The sequence below is a fragment of the Ostrinia nubilalis genome, chromosome 7 (assembly GCF_963855985.1).
Source record: "Ostrinia nubilalis chromosome 7, ilOstNubi1.1, whole genome shotgun sequence".
Lineage (NCBI taxonomy): Eukaryota > Metazoa > Arthropoda > Insecta > Lepidoptera > Crambidae > Ostrinia > Ostrinia nubilalis.
In genome coordinates this window covers 9,008,306-9,030,785 of record NC_087094.1, presented here as the reverse complement: position 1 = coordinate 9,030,785, position 22,480 = coordinate 9,008,306, and the positions used below count along the sequence as shown (strand labels likewise).

Here is a 22,480-nt window from a genome sequence, read left to right as displayed (position 1 = left end):
CTACATGCCCGGACACACTGTATAATAAATATGGAAGAGCTTTTTGTTGAATATTCTTGCCATAACACTTTATAACTTCATTTCGTTATGTACGCCCGGTATCACGATTGAAGACAGACGCGGACGCCAGACAAACTAGTGGGTTGAAATTGAGTAGGTAGCAGACGGTTGTGCTAAACAGACGAGGAAGCGATACTATTGTACCTGCCTTCATAGTTCATACTTTATACTATACCGGTACAAAAAAATGTTATAACTACGCGGAAACTTGTTAAGAGTCTGTTTTAGTCGGTTAGTCATTTCTTTTATCGGCTTAAAGCCGAATATATGTTACGGTCAAAGTGATAAATGTGAAAATTATGAATAATCGCCGGTTATTATGAATAATTACCGCATGATTTGGTGAATGTGATTAATATGAGGTCATTTATGTGTGTATAAAACTAAATAGGTGGCTTAGGGGTGGCACAAGGGCCACCCCCGCCGCACCTTAACCTATTTTTCACTTTAAATCAAAACATTGTTATAGGCATTATGGAAAAGTAATATTATGCAAGAAACATTCCAAACTCATTATGCCAAATTATAATAATATATGATATCAAAACGTTCTAAAGTTTGGCTGTACACGAGCACGTACACAAGATGTTGTTCTCTTTTATGAAATTTAGTTACTAAGGTTGAATTATTAAATAATCACATTTATCAGTGATTATTTCATAATGTAACCTTAATACTAACAAATATCATAAAAGAGAACACCGGCTCGTGTACAGCGCTCATGTACAGCCTCACATTTTGAACGTTTTGATATCATATATTAATATTATTTGGCAAAATGAGTTTGGAATGTTTTTTGCATAACATTACTTTGCCATAATGCCTATAACACATTGTTTTGATTTAAAGTGAAAAATAGGTTAAGGTGCGGCGGGGGTGGCCCTTGGGCCACCCCTAAGCCGCCTATTTAGTTTTATACACACATAAATGATCTTATATTAATCACATTTACCAACTCATGCGGTAATTATTCATAATAACCGGCGATTATTCATAATTGTCACATTTATCACTTTGACCGTAACATATATATACCAAACAAAAATCCGACGGTTTCAACTTTACTCATGCCTAGAAAACCTTTTTGTTTAGGTATAGCATTATCTTACCAAATCTTCGAAAATCAACTCAAACCATCACAACACACCGGTAACTAGGATCTGCAACTTGGAGCTTGGGCGCCAACATAATCTTTACCAATTTTAGTTAGGTAGAAATAATAATTAGCATCCGACACGAAAGGGGCCGCTAATGCTATCGAAGTTGAATTAATTAACCTAAGTGTTTGTAATGGTTGTAACTTCGAGTGAGAACGAAAGACCGAGAACTAGGCTCAAAATTTCCGGAGTAGTCCCATCGGCCCGCCGTTGAGGGGGGGCATGGTGGGTCCCGTCGTGTAGGGCGGGACGTCCGCGGAAGGCGTCTTGGACTATGCGGCAGAGGGAACACCCCAGGTTTTTAGTGGATTCGAGCTCAAAAATTTTGATTTGATTAGGAAGGTAAATCAAAAATTTAGTTAGGATTCTGGCTTTTTTTAGTATTGACAACGCGGCGTGAGATGCCTCCTGTCTATGGAGTTCAAGAAAAAAGAAGTGGTCGGCGATTTGTTTCATGTTATCGACCAAGAAAACCGCCGAAAAAAAAACCGCCGTTGTAAGGGATGCCTAATGCCTTATGTCCATTAGCTAATGATTAAGTTCCGAGACTGGAATAATGTAAAGTCAGGGATCAAGCAAGCACAGTGGATAATGTCTAGCAGACTGAGGTGATTAAAGGGATCCATAAGGAATACCTAGATGCTTTATTCATAGTGATAATAATGTGAATTTCTTATTTTACTTAAAATGATATTCTTGGTAAATTAAGGTCTAATGTTCTTAAATAACAGATTTTTTTTTAATTATAAACTACCTACTAGGTAGTTATAAATAATGCTTAAATAGAATAAGATTAAGATTTAGTAACAATATTTTATTAATAATAGGACATTATTTTAAATTTCTTGCAAGATTGTATATATTTTATATTTATCTTGATGTATTTTTTTTATTTCTTTGCCAGTTATTTGACTGAAAAGCTCAAGGCTCTCACTACATGCATCTTAGATTCTGGGTAAATTATTATTAAGTAGGTAATTATTATATTTATTTATTTTCTTTATTTGAAAAACATACAGCACACATGAATGAATTTAAATTTAATTTGAAATAATTAAATAGTTAGTTTCTTAAAAATGAAAATTATTTATTTATTTATCTTTTGCATGAAATAAAATAAATTAGTTATGTACTCACTTGCTTTTACATTTCTATTGTTGGATGATTATTTTGCCAGTTTTTTTCATTCATAGACTTGATTACCTCAGATTTTTAATATCATAAAAAGGTATTAATACAAAATTACATAAAAAATGGCAAATGATACCAAATAATGATCTTTCCAATAATATTATGAATGATGGTTCATAAATATGCCTCACAAGATAAATGATAAAACATGATATCTATACTATTATTATATATGCGAAAGTAACTCTGTCTGTCTGTCTTGCTTTCACGCCTAAACCACTGAAGCGATTTTGATGAAATTTGGCAAAGAGATACCTAGTTTGTGTCCCGTTTATACCTATGATGAAAATTAACTTAATAAGCAGGGAAAAATATCTTTTCCCTTCAATAGGACACCACAATAGGCTCATATTAAAAATTAGAAAACTTCTAATTTTTAAAACTTTTGATGTAATTAATTACTTACCTGTACAATACTTTTAGAAATGTCCCGAACCCCCGACAAGTTGCGACATCACCGGTGTATGTTATAGTCATTTTAAAGTTAAATATTAAATATAAAATGTTATATCACAGAATATGGAATTTTATAATTTCATTGTGGGAATGTCTTCCAAAAACAATTTAAAAGTAAGGACCTTTATAGTCAGTATGTTTGGCCTTAAATATAATCGACCATAACAATAAATTTTGAATAAAACAATATATAAACAAAGTTCATCTTAATAATATTTTAATAAAACAATCAAACACGATGTTTTAATCGCACTGCACTACCTTACTTTAAAAATTCACAACACAACAAAACTGAATCAACGCACAGATGAGACATGAGACAGATCAACGTATTGACAAAGAAACCGCAACTGACTGATGAACGAGAACGACGAACCGATCAACCGATCAACCGACCGGGACCGACCGGGACCGACACAATATGACAGATTAGGGAGGGGAGACTATTCGTTATCGTTCATATCACGTACAATCGTACATCGTTAATCGATATTGAATTTAAGGGCTATCAAATCGTATTGTAATCGTATTACAGTTGAGCTAAAAAATACTGCGTGATGATGATGACTACACTTACAAAGTTAGAGGGGGGAGAGGACACACATTTTACCACTTTAAAAGTGTCTCGCGCAAACTATTCAGTTTAGAAAAATATGATATTATTATTAGGAACCTCTGGCCTACTGGCCCGAGAAAATCTCCAACGTCGAGCTATTGGAACGCTGCCACGAAATTCCGATCGACCAGCAGATCAAGCGCCGCAAGTGGAACTGGATTGGCCACACTCTCCGAAGGGACCCCGATCACATCCCTAAGCAGGCTCTGGATTGGAATCCCCAAGGAAAACGCAAACGTGGTCGACCCAGGCAAACTTGGCGGCGCACTGTAGTGGACGAGGCGAAGAAGATCGGCAAGACCTGGAGCGAGATCTAGCGAGAAGCTCAAGACCGAACGAGATGGAGGACTGTTGTGGACGCCCTCTGCCCCATCTAGGGGACATAGGATCATAAGTCAAGTAAGTCATTAGGAACCTCAAATATCATTTTTGAAGACCTATCCATAGATAGGTACCCCACACGTATGTATGGGTTTAATGAAAAATTTTTTTGAGTTTTAGTTCTAAGTAAGTACCCCCCAGTGGGACAAAACGTCCCCAGAACTGTAGCACTTTAATACCTACCTTAAATTATGTTATTGTTTGTGTATTAGTCGAGGCCCCCAGTAGGGTCAGAGATTGTCGTAGGTGGCATCTCCATCGCTGTCGAGTCTACCATGAAATACCTTGGATTGATACTCGACAGCCGGTGGAACTTTAAGGCTCACTTCAAGGTTCTGTCCCCAAAGTTAGTTAGAGTGTCCGGGGCTTTATGCCGGATTATGCCCAATTTGAGAGGCCCACACATGGGATGCCGCCGTCTATTTGCAGGGGTCGTAAAATCTATGGCCCTGTACGGAGCACCCATCTGGGTAGACCTAGGAAGGGAAAACATCTCGGCTTTGAGGAGGCCACAACGCATTATGGCCAAAAGATTAGTACGCGCATTCAACACGGTCTCCCGTGAGGCTGCGTGTGCACTGGCAGGTACTCCCCCGTGGGAGCTAGAGGCAGAGGTGCTGGCAGAGGTATACCACCGAACCGCTGCCGCGAGGAGCAGCGGTAACCCTCCAGCACCTCGCGAGGTCGAGCACTGGGGTGAGGAGGCGCGCAAAGCAATCATCGATGGGTGGGCAGACTGGCTAGCAGAGCCTAGCGCAGGACACCGCACAGTCACCGCATTGCAGCCCTGTTTAAGACAATGGCTGGAGGCACTCGGGGGTCCTCTCACTTACCGGATGGTGCAGGTGTTGACCGGACATGGCTGCTTCGGGAAATACCTGCACCGCATCGGTCGCGAGAGGACCAGCGCGTGTCACCACTGCGATGACCCGGTAGATACGGCGGAGCACACGCTTGAGGTGTGCACGCGAAGCTGTGATTGCCACAAAGGAGGCGGCGGAACGGGAAAGGGAGGAGGATTCTTCTGCCGATCCCATACGCCGCAAGAGGGTGGGCCAGAGGCGGCGGGCTTTTGCGCGCCGTCTCTGATATCTAACTAGGAGAAGACTGATGAGCGCCAGTCGACAGGCTCTTTACACCTGTCGACTGGATGACTGGATCTTATTGTAATAATTGTTATCATATTATTGTATTTGACTGTTGATGATTTGGGATTTATTAAATAAAATAATCACTGTGTCATGTACATCCTGTTTTACTCTCCATTATCCACAGACAATACATACCCAATCTATAGTCTATTCTCAGTAGTGTTGTCACATTACAATAATGTTACATCTTTCCTTTTAACAAATTAATTAAAAGATACATACATTTGTTATCAGTTGATTCTGATACAAAACTCTAGATGACTATAAACAAACAATTAGCATAACTATAATTAATTAACCCTGCACATAATCTTCTAAGTATTTAGGAAGCCTAATGGCTCTACCTTTAATTGACCTTTTACAATTATTTTGTGATGTATGATTATTTAAATTATCTTCCATTCTATTTTCTACAATGCAGCTAGGTTCTATGCTGGTTTCATTCTGTGATAGACGTTTATTATTAAGTGCGTCCTGGTGACTTACATTCTCATAACAATCATTAAATCCTGGATTTTCAACTTCTATAGCCTCATTGAAACTATTAAACTTTGGATATTCTATTTCTTTAACACCACTTGCAACAAACTTATAATTTTTTGAGCTCTTTTTTAAATGATATCTATTTCTATTAACAATATTTCCCGATTCAGTTATAACATTATATGATCTAGGTTTATTTGATGGACCCAATATCTTTGCATGTCTGTCATAAGTACCATTTTTGTGATTTTTTATTAATACATTTTCTCCCGTTGAAAACTCCTTCAACGGCCTAACATTTCTGTCATAATAATATTTTTGATTAGTTTGCCTTTTTAATAATTCGCTTCTGACCTTCTGCTGACTTTGACTACTGATGCTTTCCAGATTTGGTATCAGACCTCTAATTTTACGACCTAACAATATTTGATTAGGTGATTCAATGTTGTTTGAGATGGGGGTGTTTCTAAGTTCTAATATTGCTAGATATGGATCTTTTTTATCTTCTACGCATTTTTTTAGCATCTTTTTGATAGTTTGTATGTGCCTTTCTACCATACCGTTACTTCTGGGATAATAAGGCGAAGAAACTGTATGCTGAAAGCCCCATTTTTGTGAAAATTCTTTAAACTTCATAGATGTAAATTGAGGTCCTCCATCACTATTTAATTCAATTGGAATTCCAAAGCGTGCAAAACACTGTTTTATTGCTTTTATTACCTCCTCTGTAGATAGTGACTGTAAAGCTATAACTTCTACATATTTTGAAAAATAATCCACTATTAACAAATAATCTTTTGAATACAAATGAAAAATATCCACACCTATTTTTTGCCAAGCCTCCTTTGGAATTTTATGTGGTAATAGAGGTTCTTTGTAATTTTCTACACTATGCTTTGTACAAGTATCACAGTTTTGAATGTAATTATCAATGTCTTTTGAAATTCCTATCCAATATACCGACTCTCTAGCTCTTATTTTAGTTTTCTCTCTACCCAAGTGATTATAATGCAATTTGGATAAGATGTCTTTCTGCAAAGATTTTGGGACCATGATACAATGTTTTTTGAAAATTAGTCCATCCATTAAATGTAAATCAGTGTGAAATGTATGATAGGGTTTTAAGGAATCCGGTAAATTTTTACCATTAGTCGGCCATCCTTCAGATAATAACTTTTTTACTAATTTTAGGTCTTCATCACAATCTGTTTCCCTTTTAAACTTTTCATATCGTTTCACACTCATTTTTTCTTTTAAATCTACTAACAATATACTACAATCAAAATCATCATCCTCCTCAACCTTAGCTTTTAAATAATTTCGTGACAAGTAATCAGCAAGTTGTAATAACTTTCCTGGTTTGTATTTTAATGTTATGTCATAGTGCTGTAATCTTAACCGCATCTTTTGTAATCTAACAGGTATTTCTGCTAAAGGTTTTTTCATTATGGGAATTAAAGGTTTATGATCAGATTCCACCTCAAAGTTTCGACCCATTATGTAAAAATGAAATTTTTCACAAGCAAATACAATTGCATACATTTCCTTTTCGATCTGTGCCCATGATTTTTGTGTGTCTGTGAATGCTTTGGATGCATAGGCTACTGGAAATCCATTTTGTAATAAAACTGCACCCACACCATTACTACTTGCATCTACACTTAATAAACATGGTAAGTTTGGATTGTAATATTGCAATACTGGGGAGGAAGTTAAAAGCTCTTTGATTTCCTTGAAAGATTTTTCTTGCTCTAGACCCCATTCCCAATCCTTGTCCTTTTTTAATAATGATCTTAGAGGAGCTGTTAGTTCAGATACATTGGGAATAAATTTAGAAACATATGTAATGATACCCAATAGCTTTTGAATGCCTGTTACATCTGTTGGTTTCTCCATTTTTATTATGCTGTCTATTTTATCCTCATCAATATAAATTCCTTTATCAGTGAAAACATGTCCCAAAAATTTTAATTTGTTAGTTTTAAATATACATTTGTCTGCATTAAATGTAATATTATGCTCTGAAGCTTTTTGTAATATTCTGTGTAAAATTTTCTCATGTTCAGCTTCACTATCAGCCCATAAAATTAGGTCGTCTACAAAAATTTCTACATTTGGAATGCCTTCAAACAGGCGAGAAAACTGTTTATGGTAAACCTCTGATGCTACCTTTACTCCGTATGGCATTCTTAAAAAACAATACCTACCAAATGGTGTTTGAAAGGTGGTTAGTTTTGAACTGGTTTCACTTAATTTCAATTGATAGAACGCTTTACTACAGTCTAATTTACTGAATACCTTAGCGTTTGCCATTTTTGCAGCAATTTCTTCAAATGTTGGTAATTTAAAATGTTCCCTTAATAGACAAGAATTGAGATATTGTGGGTCAAGACATATGCGAAGCGAATTATCATTTTTTCTTACTATTACCACTGCATTTACAAAATCTGTGGGTTCTTCTATTCTTCTTATTATTTTATTTTCCTCCATAGTTTGCAACTCTTTTTTATATGCATCCAATAGCTTCATGGGCACCGGTCGACAAGGAATTACTTTCCCTGTGTAGTTCGGGATCAACTTGAAATCATAAACATAATCCTTCAGTTCTCCTATTCCTGTAAATAAATTAGAGTATTGCTTTATAATATCTTGTTTTTGTATTTCCCCTAATAATATCATTAAATTTAATTTTTGTATGGTTGGTAATCCTATCAATGGAGATGAATCACAATCTACAATATGAAATTTCAAAACATGTTTTTTATTTTTTATTATACATGATAAATCTAATGTGCCTAGTAAATTAATTTTTGAGTTATTGTAATTTCTAAGAATAGAGCTTGACCTATTTAACTTTTTATGAATTCCCAAACTGTCCAACATTTTTTTAGATATTACATTGCAACCGGCACCTGTGTCTAATTTAAATGTAATATTTTTATTGCAGTCCTGTAGTTTTACCTGCAATGTCCAGTCAGTGTATACTGTACCCAATGTATATTCTTGATTTGTTTCTTGCTGAGGATTCTGCTGTATTCCCTTTATGTTGTGATCCTTCATTCGATTCCTACAGACAGTAGAAAAATGGTTCATCTTCTTGCAATAATTACATTGTTTGCCATATGCTGGACAACGACGTGGAGGGTGTTGATATCCGCAGCTTTTACATTTGAATGCTCTACCCATAGGTTGTTGGCGATGATCTCTATTTATTTTGTCAATATCTTTCGAGTCTTCTTCTGTCAGTTTTTTCATATATTGTGTCGCTATTTCTGCAGTCTTACACATATTTATGCACTTTTCTAATGATAGTTCTTGCTCTCTTAAGAGTCTTTCTTGCAATGTTTTATCTAGTAATCCTCCTATTATTCTGTCTTTAATGAGACTGTCACGTAGACCCTCAAAGTTGCAGGTCACTGATAGTTTCTTTAGTTGGGCTACATATTCTGTTATATTTTCACCCTCTTTCTGATTCCTGTTAAAAAATGTGTGTCTATTTATACTTTCGTTTGTTTTTGGCATGCAATAATCTCCAAGGGCTTTTAATACCTCATCATAATCCTTCTTTTTAGCTTCAGGCAGGTCTATCGTGTCAAATTTGTCCACTCCTTCCTCGCCCAAGAGGTGTAATAATATTGCTGCTTTTATTTCGGAACTCTTTTTATGGCATTCAGTCGCCACCATGTACAGTTCCACATGTCTTATCCATGTCTTGAAGTTTTTTGCCAAATCTCCTTCAAAAGACAATGGCGGCGGTTGGGCAAGGCTCAATCCCTGCATCGTGTCGGCTTTAATACTCACGGGTCTTACACCCGCGGCCTGGTTCTTGCCATCTCCTGACTGCGCCATATCATATTATTGTATTTGACTGTTGATGATTTGGGATTTATTAAATAAAATAATCACTGTGTCATGTACATCCTGTTTTACTCTCCATTATCCACAGACAATACATACCCAATCTATAGTCTATTCTCAGTAGTGTTGTCACATTACAATAATGTTACAATTGTTATGTGTAAATATGTTCTGTATATGTTTGTATGGTTCTGTATATAGTATGCGCGAAAGCGCACTCGATGTCCGTGGTACAAAAGGTGGGTCCGCACTGCTGGACAAACTGGGCATAGGCCGAAATCGGGACAAGGTTCGCTATACCGGCATTTCCCCTATGCCCAGAAAGAAGGACATTCGTAGTTGTTTTAGTGGGTTGCCTTGGCCTTCTGGCATGGAGAGCCCCACATAACCCGTCGCCTGACCACAGCGGCAGGTATGCAGTTTTATGCATTTTTTCCACGTACAAAAAAAAAAGGGGGTCGAATTGTTGATGGGGTCAAGTTGTCACAGGGGTCCAGTTGTCACCGGGGTCGAACTGTTGTAGGGTCCAGCAGTCATTTGAAGTAAGTCAAAAGTGTTGAGCGTTGAAAAAATCGAGTTGTCGCAGGGGTCGAGTTGTCGCAGGAGTCGATTTGTCCCGGGGTCGAGCTGTCGTGATACCATTTTAAATCGGTCAAAAGTGATTTAATGTGTATTTTTTGAGAGTTGATTATGATTTTTTATTTTTTGACATAACTTTTCTGAGACATACAGACTTGAGCTGTCATTTATAATAAAATCATAGTATTAGCATGTACTATACCTTATATTATAAGGTAGGTATTAAAGTCCTACAGTTCTGGGGACGGAGTTCATACAAAATGTCCCATTGTTCTATTGTTTTTTTCTATTTTTGTGTGAAAATCTTAATGCGGTTTACAAAATACATCTACTTACCAAGTTTTAACACCAACCACCAACTCTTATAGTTTCGGAAAAAAGTGGCTGTGACATACGGACGGACAGACAGACATGACGAATCTATAAGGGTTCCGTTTTTTGCCATTGGCTACGGGACCCTAAAAAGGCCTTTCGACCACTTTTCGACTGGTTTGCGATTATAATGTGCACTTTGTCTAGACCCATAAGAATGAAAATGGAGCGTAACTGGAGTGTGGACAGAATTAAACGCGAATGAAGTGGAGACAATACAAAATTACAAATCAGTTAGCGCAATCGGGGCTCTAGCCGCCCTACATCTATATATATAAAAATGAAACCCGTTTTCCGTTGTCACGACATAACATGAAAACGGCTTGACCGATCTGGCTGATTTTTTTTTGTAGTTTTCTAATACTCTGTACAAGGTTTTTACGGAAAAAAATATAAAGAAAATCTCTACGCTAAGGCGGTACGATACGAAGTTCGCCGGGTCAGCTAGTTCACAATAGAAACGAAAAATCACCTGTAAGATACGATACGATACGAAACCGATACGACTTTAAACGACCCACTATTGTTGGAATGTGTTGTGACATCATATCAAGTTATACACTATTGTGTCATATCTGGCTTGCAATAAGTGTTATTTTGCAATAAAAATCTGATGTGCTGTCACTGTTCTCCATTTTCTAGTCTTGTTTACTCCATGGAGTCCATGGTTTACTCTATGTTCCTTCCTTTCTTTTTTCTCTGTGGTTGTGGAGCGAAAATGCTAAAATGGCCGAATTTTGGGCTAGTGTTTTAATTTCTAAATACTAACTCTTGTATCACGTCGTTATCGCTTTGTGTTTACGGATTAACAAGTTTCAAACTTAACTTCGTGCTATCTACGAATGCTATAATAACTAGGCACAGTAAGACTACTACTTTCACCATGAGTGAAACTGCCAACAATGAAGGAACCTCTGCGGAGAGTGAAAAGCCGGTTCAAGACTCGGCCGATAATGTTGTATTCCCGCCTTTCCCTGGTAACAAATATATGCTTACTATGTAATAAAATGGTTATAAATCTAAATCTACATCCATTATTTTAAATCAATTCTTTACAGATCCAACTGAAGAAGAATTTGAAGAGGATATCTCTGATGCGGAAAGAACTCATTATAGGACGAAGTTTTCTGGTATGTTATTCTCATAACGTCAAGCAGTCATTTGCACTTTCGCATTCATCGCCTGATACTTATGGCTTTCTTTATTTATTTCCAGATTTGAATATTATAAAATCTATGCGATTACATTGTTCTGCTTGTGATCGCCATTTGGGAAGTTCCACTCGCAATGAGACTCGTATGCGCGCTCATCCTATGCTACGTACATTAGTGTGCCACACATGCCATACTTTTTATAATAGCGGTGAATTTGAAAAGGGAGATGATGGCTCAGAACTTTATTGTCGATGGTGTGGGCAGGGTGGGCAAGTGTATTGTTGTTCAGATTGCCCTCATGTATTTTGTGCGGTAAATATTATTTCTATTTGCTGTAAACATGATTTACAACAGCATGTACTCAGTTTAAATGATTGCAACTTTTCAGAAATGCATTAAACGCAACCTTGGTGTTGCAAAAATTAAAGAAATAGAAAATACTGATGACTGGAAATGTTTTAAATGTAATTCAAGATGCCTTTGGGACCTTCGTGCTGTGTGTTGGGCACTTCTGCGCTATTGTGACTTGAAGAACAAGTAATTATGTTTATTATTTAACAACAATGTAAAACTAGCTTTATAAAAGATATTATATTTCTTTTCCATATTGCATTGGCGATTTGTTACTTCTATTTACTTTTCTTTTATTTCTTCTACTCTTTTTTAAATCAGATACTAAAAGGCAATGCCAGATTTTGTTTGGAAGGTGTCTTTTTTTTTTTATCGCGCGGCCATCGACCAAACCTTGTGTTTTTATTACAAAATATGTAGTGTAATAAACCAAACTTACTATGACATGTATACCTCTAAAGTCAGTCTGAACGTAGTTACGAGCTTTAGAAGTTTGATGATTTTACATATTAGGTTTGCCTTTTGCGCACAAGTTTTGTAAGAAATTGCAACAAAATAGTGATATTGTATGTGTAAACAAACAATACTATCTATTATAGACGAAAAAAAAGACGCCAATTTCCGGCATTGTCTTTTGTGACTGTAATTTTGAAATTTCTTATTCTATTATTAACATATTAAAAGTACTTTTAACATTTCAGGATAACTTATAAAACAGAAGATCCAGTACTGAAAGAAAAATATCAAAAAGATTGTGCTACTGATCATTCCAATTGCTGTAAACATAAATCAAATAGAAGGAAAGAAAAATCTGAATCAGCAAAGAAAAGAGACGAAATTAAAAAGGAAAATGAAACTAAAAAAGCTATATCAAAAATTCCTTCTACTATTCAGGTAACTATTAAATTAATAAATGCTTCATAATTTTCTAGGTTGTTATGTTCAATCTCTGCTTTTTAATAAACTTATGAGTATCGACTAATTTTTGAGCCAAAATGCTGATATCAATAAAAGTTATGAAAACTATTATTTAGCCATTGTTAAACGCGCATTGGGTTCAGTCTACTTAATTTTTTTATTAACTCTATAATATCTCTTGACCAAGATGAATTTTTAGAGAAGTAATACATAATTCAATATCATTTCACTATTTTCACTATAACTTACTGAATATCCTAATTAAACTATTTTTGTGAAATACAGGTAAAAAAATTTGCATCCATCAATCTCGAAGAACAACCAAAAGAAAAAAAAGGTCAAAAAAGACCTGCAACTCAAGAAAAGGGTTTACTTATCATCAAAAACCCAATAGCAATAGCTCCGTGTTCAAAAAATATGAGCCCCACTATTTGTGGACCTCAACCGAAAAAACCAAGGGTATGATTATTTTTTTAAACAAATACATAACATAGTACACATTCTAGTTTAATTGTGAAATTACTTTTTAATTACAGATGCCTGTAGTGGTAAATCCTGTTAGATTTGCACAAGATAGGAAAGCAGTAGCAGCTACATATACAAGAATAAGGCCAAAATCTGTAATGCCAGTACCATTGCCACCTCTAGTACCAACAAATTATAATGGATATAATAATATTAATAACTCGTTTATTAACAACACCTACCACACTCCATATAACATGGTGGCTTCTGATAATATTAATTTATCTTTGGAAAGTTTAACACAGGTATTAATTTATTTAATTGCTGAAATTCTTCAATCAGCCAAATCAATTTCTGTTTTTAACTATTATTTTAAACAGTTAATCGTAATAATTTTACTAACCGTTTGTCTTTAGGGACTTGATATGGCTGTGGCAACTATGACTACAAGTCAAGATGATGATGTCGTGTGCACTCCTGATTTTCCATTGGAGCCTTTATGTGAGGTAATAATCACTAATGTTAATAATTTTGTTTTTCTTTGTAATATTGTTTAACAGTAGAAAATACCAGTTGATTAATTTACTACATAGAACCCAACTAAGTTTATTTTAATTGATGTTTGCTTTTGACGTTTGAAATTCGTCCATCAAAATCAAAAAATGTAGCCCCCTTGTATTAAAATACCGAATTCCGTGAAATCACTTGAAATTGCGGACATTGTTTTATAGCAAGATAGTATTTCGTTCGTGAATACACTCACCCCTTATCACAGATTGATGTACAAACTCGGAAGGCGGTTGAGATACTGAGTATCAATATCAATGTTGATTGTCGTAATTGATGGAAAATAATAAATAAATCTTTATCTTAATAAAATGTCGGCGGGCATGTTATTTATATGTACACTCGCGAGCAAAAGTATGGAATCACTTACATAAAGTTGTTTCCACGCGATCTTGTGTACTAACGAATTTATTAGTAACAAAAAAAGTGGCACCATTTTAAAGATTAAACTTTTATCTTTAAATTGATACCAAATTCATTTAAATCACACCAGTATTTAAAAAGATATCCCGGCTGATGTGAAGAAGTAACGAAAAAGACATGTATCAACTGTTTGATACGTCGCGAGTTGCGGCCTATTTACCCCCTATAAAAGCACGCGTTTTCGGATTTTTGCTTTCACACGTTGATTCATACACATCTCCGCTTCTTTTGACACTTTAACTGGGATTCTACACCTTCAGAAGCAGCACAAATCGTTGCACTATTGCAAGAAGGGCTCAGCCAGCAGACTGTCGCACGTCAGCGCCACATAAGCCGGTCCTGGGTTTCGAAAGTTTTAAGACGCTTTCGGGAGACTGGTGGCTTTATCTCGAGACCAAGTTCTGAACAGCGCCGATGCACATCGCAGAGGGAAGACCGTTTTTTCATGTCAACCGCTCTATGAAATCGTCATTTGACTGGAATCGACGTCCAGCAAGAGCTCAGAAATGTTCGTAGGATAGCTGTTAGCGAGTGGACAGTTTGTCTAAGATATAAGCAGTAGAATTTGATTCCAAAAAGGCCTGCCACAGGCTCGAAACTGACGGCAGGTCACCGACAAGCACGCTTTCAATTTGCTCGTACACATCTCGATGGGAAGTCGAGCAAGCCACCCCCATGAGCTATTGTTTCAGCGAACCAGCACTGCACAAATCGCTCCCTAGGCCGCCTATAGACCCGACCTCTTCGACTGCTGCATTGCAAACACAGTCTGCATTAATCGGAGAACAAAACTCGCCTCCATTACTCGCCTTCCCATCAAAATAAGTGCGAGCTAATTGAAAGCGTGCTTGTCGGTGACTTGCCGTCAGTTTCGAGCCTGTGGCAGGCCTTTTTGGAGTCAAATTCTATTCCTTATATCTTAGACGAACTGTCCACTCGCTAACAGCTATCCTACGAACATTTCTGAGCTCTTGCTGGACGTCGATACCAGGCAAATGACGATTTTATAGAGAGGTTCACATGAAAAAACGGTCATCCCTCTGCGATGTGCACCGGCAATGTTCAGAACTTGGTCTCGGGATACAGCCACCAGTCTCCCGAATGCGTCTTAAAACTTTCGAAACCCAGGACCGGCTTATGTGGAGCTGACGTGCGACAGCCCGCTGGCTGAGCCCTTCTTGCAATAGTGCAACGATTTGTGCTGCTTCTGTAGGTGTAGAATCCCAGGTAAAGTGTCAAAAGAAGCGGAGATGTGTATGAATCAACGTGTGAAAGCAAAAATCCGAAAACACGTGCTTTTATAGGGGGTAAATAGGCCGCAACTCGCGACGTATCAAACAGTTGATACATGTCTTTTTCCTTACTTCTTCACTTCAACCGGGATATCTTTTTAAATACTGGTGTGATTTAAATGAATTTGGTATCAATTTAAAGCTAAAAGTTTAATCTTTAAAATGGTGCTACATTTTTTGTTACTAACAAATTCGTTAGTACACAAGATCGCGTGGAAACAACTTCATGTAAGTGATTCCATACTTTTGCTCGCGAGTGTATATTTATTAATTTTTAAAATCACTTATTCCAGGTGACGGAAGATAACACGGACGATGACGTGCAGTGTATTACTCCAGGTCCTGTGGCTGCTCCAAAGGTTAGCACTCCGACCCTACACCGTTCAGATAATTCATCGGAACTGGTCACTGATAACATCATACAAATGACCGACAACGATGTCACTGTCAATGCTTTGACTGGAGGTTTAAAGTTCAGAGTCGACCCTCAAACATTATCATCAAACAAAATGTACCGATTACCAGACGGTCGCATATTTGCTATTAAAGCGAACCCAAATATGCCAGGTGGATATTCTGCTACTATAGTGGCTCTTGCAGAAACTGGGCAAGGAAAAAATGTAGCTCCTAAAGGCGCCACATACTCGGCAAAACTTAGTGCAGTCTCAACACCATCAAAACCGAATCGCGCCAATCAAAATGTGAGATCAAATACTAAAAGAAGTACACCAAAAGCCACTAAAGCAAATCGAGCAAATGATACTTCATCAAGAGAATGTGATTTGCAGGTTCCTGTAGAGTGGTATAGATATAATTTACTAGACGCAATTGACGCTATGGAATATTCTTTAGCGCGACTAAATAAACTAAAAAATGAAGCTACTTCAGTTTACTTACGAACTCGAACTGTTGATGAAATGAGAAACATGCACAGGTCTTTAGAACGATTACTGAACACATCGTCAACTAGATTTTCAGAAATTAAAGAAAACTTGAATAAGGAATTAAAACAATATATCATGAAAAAATATGGAGAAAACAACAGTGAAGATGATGATGATGTTGAAATTTTGATGCCTGAAGATAATGATGATCCCATATTTATTGACGAAAATTCCATGGAATCTACAAATGAAATCAATTGTACTGAGAATCAAGAAGTTGATCTCACAGGTGTCGGTAGTAGTGATCATAATGATAGTGCAGAAAATAAAGCTGATAATATCTCAGCAATAGAAAACATATCCCAAATGTCAGAGGATATAGATGAGAGTGTAAATAAGTTAGGAAGCTTGGGAAAAGATTCTCAGAGTGCAGATGACATGGGTAGTCCCAATAATGATGGTGACAAAGTGTCCTTGAATGATGCTGACACCTCAATTGGGGGAGAAAACGGGAGTGGGACAAAAGAAGGAGACGACATTAAAATGGTTGAAAAAATTGAGGACCACACTGGAACGACAGATGAAGGAAGTGCTATCTCAAGCAAAATAAGTGATGCACAGCTTTCTGAAAATAATCACATTACAGCAGAATCTGATAACGGAACCAAGGCACAAATTAATGGTAACACTGAAAAGACCGAAGAGAAAAGTGATAATAGTGTTGTTAAGGAAGAGCTTTTAAAAGACGATGAGAAGAAAATTGGTAAAGATAATGATAATGAGGAAAAAGTAGATGATCCTGAAATGAGTGAAGAAATGATAGAAACCCTTTTGAAAGATGATAACGTCGATGAAGGCGACAGTTTGATAAGCAACAAAGCCATGGAAGTTACTGAAAGCCTTTAATTTAAATATTTTTTTTTTATTTCCTGTTAGTTATAGTTAATAAGTCGTAAGTTGAATGTTTTTGTGCTACAAATATAATTAAGGTAGATCCAAGTATAAAGCCAATAATATATCCAAATTGGTCAGATTATTTTCTATTAATGTAGTCTGTACTATCTGTGTATGTTTCTATTCTATTTTTTTGTAATCATTTTACATTTTGTAAGAATGTAAATTTAGGTATAACTACGTAATAAAGAACAAAACTCAAAAGTTCAAAACTCGATAATATGCTAGATAACACATATTTTAATCATTTGTTAGACACAGACAGACATTGGACACGTACTTTTTCTCTTTTTTTTCATAATTATGTATTATCAGTGCTACATCAAGTTGAAATGACGCGTGACGTTATGCATGTAGATTTTTTTCTTAGAAGTGACGTTACGCGACTATTCCAACTACTACAAATTATTCGAATAAGACAAAAATACGTGTCCAATATTTTTTTTTATTATCTATCTAACGGACTAAATAGAATTTCAATAGAAATTCTGACTCGGTAATGAAATATCATTACCGAGTCATCATCCCAATTATTATTTCAAGCACGGATTGAGACTTGATTGGTTAAATTCATCAAAAAATCTGTCCTGTGATTGGTCTAAAATTTAGACCAATCACAGGACAGATTCTATGACTGAGATTGAATTAATTTTTGAGTGTTGTTTTGAATTACGGACACATCGTGAAAAAATGTACTACCTACTATTTATCCGCGGTATTTAACTTAGTACATTATTCAATAAATACTACAAAGGGTTAACATTTACAATTATTATAAAATATTACTGACCAGACTAAATAAACATGTATGTAATTAAATATGGTTTTAGTAATTCATACAGATCAATCGCACATCCGTGATTCTATTCGAAATTAGTTAAAATAGCTAATTAAATAAAAGTATGTGGTTAAATTTAAGTATGTATCTGTGAAATAAGTTGTCATTTTAAATATTAATTTATTTAAATATCTGGTAACGTAGACCGATTCAATTGACTAGCCCATAATTTACGATTTATATACACGCTGTTTGGGTTTTATCCACTAGGTGACTAGATGCTGTCAGATTATACAGCAATTCGTATTCGTACGTTTCCTTTGCAATTTACATGAACCATTACTGACAATATCATACGGCACAACAGCAGTAACATTCAAGAAATCGTCTGTAAGGTCAAGTGAGGTGTGATTCTGCTGTTTTTTTATCCTTAAAAAATATATGCTAGGTATGTTAGACCTGGCTAATATTTGGCGTGCATACTATTACGGCTGGTCGGGCCAGCATGTGGACGGTCGTTACGTCGTTTCATACTTACTATTGGATCTTTTTCATGTTCGTTTTTGTGTAGCGTCCTCCTCTTTGGCCATGTTTTGTGTGGCATAGCAGTTTCTTGAAGCCGGAGACGAAGTCAGTCATTTATTATGATAATTTCCATGGCTGTGTAAAATATGATATCACTAGCTTTTGCGAGCGGCTTCACCCGCGTGAAATTTAGTTTGTCACAGATCGTCATAAATTAATAGCCTATATGTTATTGGTTATAAAGAATAATACTGTAAAGTTTCATTAAAATCCGATCAGTAGTTTTTGCGTGAAAGAGTAACAAACATCCATCCAGACGTCCAAACTTTCGCATTTGTAATATTAATAGGATTCGCATTAAAATGCCCATATATCGATTGATAGTAGTTTACCATTACAACATATGTACTTATTTCACATTTTTTTCACATTATAGGGAAGGCTTACTGATATATTTATTCTAAAATAATTATGTAAAATCTTGAGTATGCCTACAAGATGAGATGTTTTGCGTGTTTTTGTTTAGGAATAAGTTAGTCATCTAGATTCTAATGAAGTTTTCTTAAGGTTACAAAATACACTGGTCATCACAAAAATCGACCCTTCCGCGACAAGCACTTTCAAACGTATGCATCCCCACTTCCCACTAATATTGGCACCATTTAAAAGCCTAGTTCTAAACTTCATTTCATTAAAGAAAAGGTTTTTACCCCAAAAATGTGTCTGTAGAAGAATGCAGTCACTTCTTAAAAAAATAGGTAGTTACGCTTGAGCCAACTTTTATGTCTATAAAACTGTTCAGTTGCGATTAATCGCTATCGAACTGTTAAAGAGGACACGTGAGATCATTATTTGGTTCTATAACCATAAAAATTGGTCTAATTGATCCCAGAGGTGAGCCCAAAGTGAGGTCTTTTTCAAGTCTACATTTATTGTATATGTTAATCGTTTAAATCGTTTATTAAGAAATTAAATGTGATTTTCTTTAAGGATATTTTGGGCTTTCAAATAACACCAATATTGTTGGGGCACCATGATTGTGTCAGTAGAAACGAGTTTTCCTGTAAAACATAGGTGGGCCGATTTTTGTGATGACCAGTATATTTAGGGATATATATATTCTGCGATTTAATTCATCTTATGATCCAATTGGGATGTATTTGTTCAGGCTTACTCAGGTTGGACTCCTCGAAAGGTCGTACCCATGGCATACGGGCACATACCTAATTATAATTCGTTGTGGAAACTTCATCTTGTAGGTAAGCACCAACACTTTCTTTGTTGTTTTTCATAATGTTATTTTACTTTTAAGTTAAGTTAGTGAAAAACTGTGGATAAGAATATCGTAACAGGCATAGATTTGAATTTATTATAATTTCAGATTAAACAGCCGCTCTATGATTGGTCTTTTAGCCCTTTAATTAAATAAGCGTTATTTAATGGTAGACCTAAAAATGGTTTTCAGCTTTTGATGTCAAAGAAATGCAGAGAGACCGGTACAAAAAAGCTTACACCTTCTTCTGTTTCGGTCTTTGCATGACAGTTATTGAACGGCTGTATAAAGAAGCTGGCTACGTTGTAAATACAGGGTGTTTGGTAAAATGGCAAATGACTAAATTATCAAAAAAATCTTTTCTACATAATAATGGACTAATTTGCATACTTTTTAAAAACATTTCTTTTGTATTAGCTTGCAATAGGTCATCTTTGAAGAAATTTTTAACAGGAAAAAAAATCTCATTGAGTTATTTTATTTATAATGTTTTTCTTTAATGATGATTGGAAGTCGACCGCAAGCCGTAATCACGATTGCCAATATTTTCGTACTTTCAAAATAGCATTTATTTTGCTTGAAATTATGTTATTGTTATAACAACGCCGCGGCGCCCTTTGTTGTTTATTTTCAACTTCTTTATTTATACTACTTTATAAAATATAGACATAAAAGTGCGTTAGAAATTAATAAGCACGAACATATTAAATTATAGTACATTATTATGTTCATTTTATATCTAACGTATAAACTGATGATTAAACGTGTAAGAAGTATTTGTAAATATTATAAACTGCTTTTCCAACTGATGATGTTTTATAGACCATGCCTGTGGCAACTATTTGAAAGGAGTACATACATTTTATATATAACTTTTAAGATGCTACTATAAAAGCTTCTTAGTAAATTAATATTATGTAAATAAGAATTTAGCACGTTTTCATTAAAGCTTATCTGTATGTTATAGAATATGCGGATTTATAAGAATGTGATCATTGTGATCTTATCTAGCGAAGATGTGGGGTTTGTTTAGTAAGACGAATACATTAAATGTGGTATTTCATATTATGACTATTTAATTTATAAAACGCTGTCTAAGGTACGATGCCCATTGACCGGGGCGCGTCGGAGCGCACTTACACGGCTGTAAAGAAAATGGTATTTTATTAACAGTTCTTAGAGTAGTAATTACTTATAACTGATTAAACTGACATTTCAATCCGGACGGCGCGCGCGGCTGCGCGAGCATGCGTCGGAAGCCGGTCGGCTCCGAGCGTATTCCAGCGGGTTCGCGAGCGCGACTCGCGCCGTTCAATGTGAATCCTGCCTTATTAACAGCTCTTAGAGGCGTAATTGCTTTCAACTGATCAACTGACATTTCAATCCGGACGGATGCGCGAGCATACGTCGGAAGCCGGTCGGCTCCGCGCGCATTCCACCGCATTTCTACGCTGCGCTTCGCGCCGACTCGCGCCGGTCAATGTGATTCCTGCCTTATCCTTTCGTACTTTAACCATGTCCGTGTATCATTTCTATTATAATTCGAGATAAAATTATATCATCTCGTTTATGCTCTGCTTGCTTTTTCGAAGACTATAAAACAATGAAAATCTCTGAATAACATTCATGTTTTCTTGTACGTGTGTAATACCTTTAAAACTGTAAACTGTTATAAAGGAATAGGGGTCGTTTTTAATCTTATTATTTTCTGCGAAATTTTCTAAAAATATAATCCCATAGATTACTTTCTGTTCACTTCAATAAAAGAACGAAATGTCGGAGACACATGAGATTCATTTAATAAAAATAACATTTCACAAAAATGCAAACAATTAGGCGTTATTTTAATTTTAACATACTTATTTAATCAGAAATTAGTAAAAAGCACTTATTATATCACATTTTGCACTAACATATTATTTGAAAAACTTACATGACTAATGACATGACATTCAAGACTGATAAATGATATGCTAGGCACTTTTTAACTTGATTAAGACAACAAACAATAAATAGAAGACTTAATATCGGAAATGGCCTTTCCTGGAACGCTCCTCGTGGTATACTCGCATCGGCGAGTATGTGCCATTCGATCCGCCATTAGCATTTAATCCTGGAAAAAAAAAGAAATCGTCTTCATATAATAAATATTCATAATGTTACGTACGGTTTAGGTCGTAGTTTTTTGTGGCCAATTTTTTCATTCTTTTTTGACTTATAATCAAAGTTGACTCAGGAAATCCCTGAACTAAATTAGTTATGTATCTTTTTAAAAAGGGGAAAAACAACCGCGCATTGAACTGAATTCAAATCGGGTAGATATCTATAGATGACGTACCTCTACCATTTAGTTGGCCGTCCACAGTGGAAGCTTTTTAGAAAATAAATAATCATTACGTAAACACACAGGCAAAATATTACACAAAATGCAAATAAAATGATTGAACAATACTTGAGACTATCGATACTTGGACAATAACTAGACCATCGATAGTTGGAAAATGTTGTAAACTATCGACAGTCGGGTAATAGTTGAAAACTATCGATAGTCTAGTCGGAAATCCAATCCAAGCAAGCTGCGGTCATATTATT

At 35.8% G+C, this 22,480-nt stretch overlaps 3 protein-coding genes and 1 long non-coding RNA gene across 9 annotated transcripts in view; 1 reads left to right on the top strand and 3 right to left on the bottom strand.

Annotated features, from left to right (window-relative positions):
• LOC135073218 (bestrophin-4-like) overlaps positions 1-3,228 on the bottom strand; it is a 40,326-nt gene extending 37,098 nt beyond the window's left edge. For 3 of the 4 annotated variants that reach the window (XM_063967312.1, XM_063967313.1, XM_063967314.1), the window contains exon 1: positions 2,815-3,228. In XM_063967312.1, the coding sequence (XP_063823382.1) occupies positions 2,815-2,885 (71 nt within the window). In that variant the 5' untranslated portion in view covers positions 2,886-3,228. The remainder of the gene's footprint in view (positions 1-2,814) is intronic. The other variant, XM_063967316.1, reaches the window with a different exon arrangement.
• Positions 3,229-5,100: 1,872 nt separating this feature from the next.
• Positions 5,101-8,711, bottom strand: LOC135073217 (uncharacterized). Its single transcript, XR_010257601.1, has 2 exons — positions 8,457-8,711; positions 5,101-8,110 (listed from the first exon to the last, which is right to left on the bottom strand). It is a non-coding gene; the product is annotated as an uncharacterized LOC135073217 (long non-coding RNA).
• Positions 8,712-10,980: 2,269 nt separating this feature from the next.
• LOC135073220 (uncharacterized) lies at positions 10,981-18,131 on the top strand. Its single transcript, XM_063967318.1, has 9 exons — positions 10,981-11,281; positions 11,363-11,434; positions 11,520-11,770; positions 11,847-11,995; positions 12,511-12,703; positions 13,013-13,186; positions 13,264-13,497; positions 13,609-13,698; positions 15,768-18,131. Exons 1-9 carry the CDS (start codon positions 11,188-11,190, stop codon positions 17,262-17,264), a joined length of 2,754 nt encoding a protein of 917 aa, XP_063823388.1. The 5' UTR covers positions 10,981-11,187; the 3' UTR covers positions 17,265-18,131.
• A 3,533-nt stretch (positions 18,132-21,664) lies between these two features.
• Positions 21,665-22,480, bottom strand: part of LOC135073214 (uncharacterized) — a 29,255-nt gene continuing 28,439 nt past the window's right edge. For all 3 annotated transcript variants that reach the window (XM_063967311.1, XM_063967309.1, XM_063967310.1), the window contains exon 14: positions 21,665-22,001. In XM_063967311.1, the coding sequence (XP_063823381.1) occupies positions 21,910-22,001 (92 nt within the window). In that variant the 3' untranslated portion in view covers positions 21,665-21,909. The remainder of the gene's footprint in view (positions 22,002-22,480) is intronic.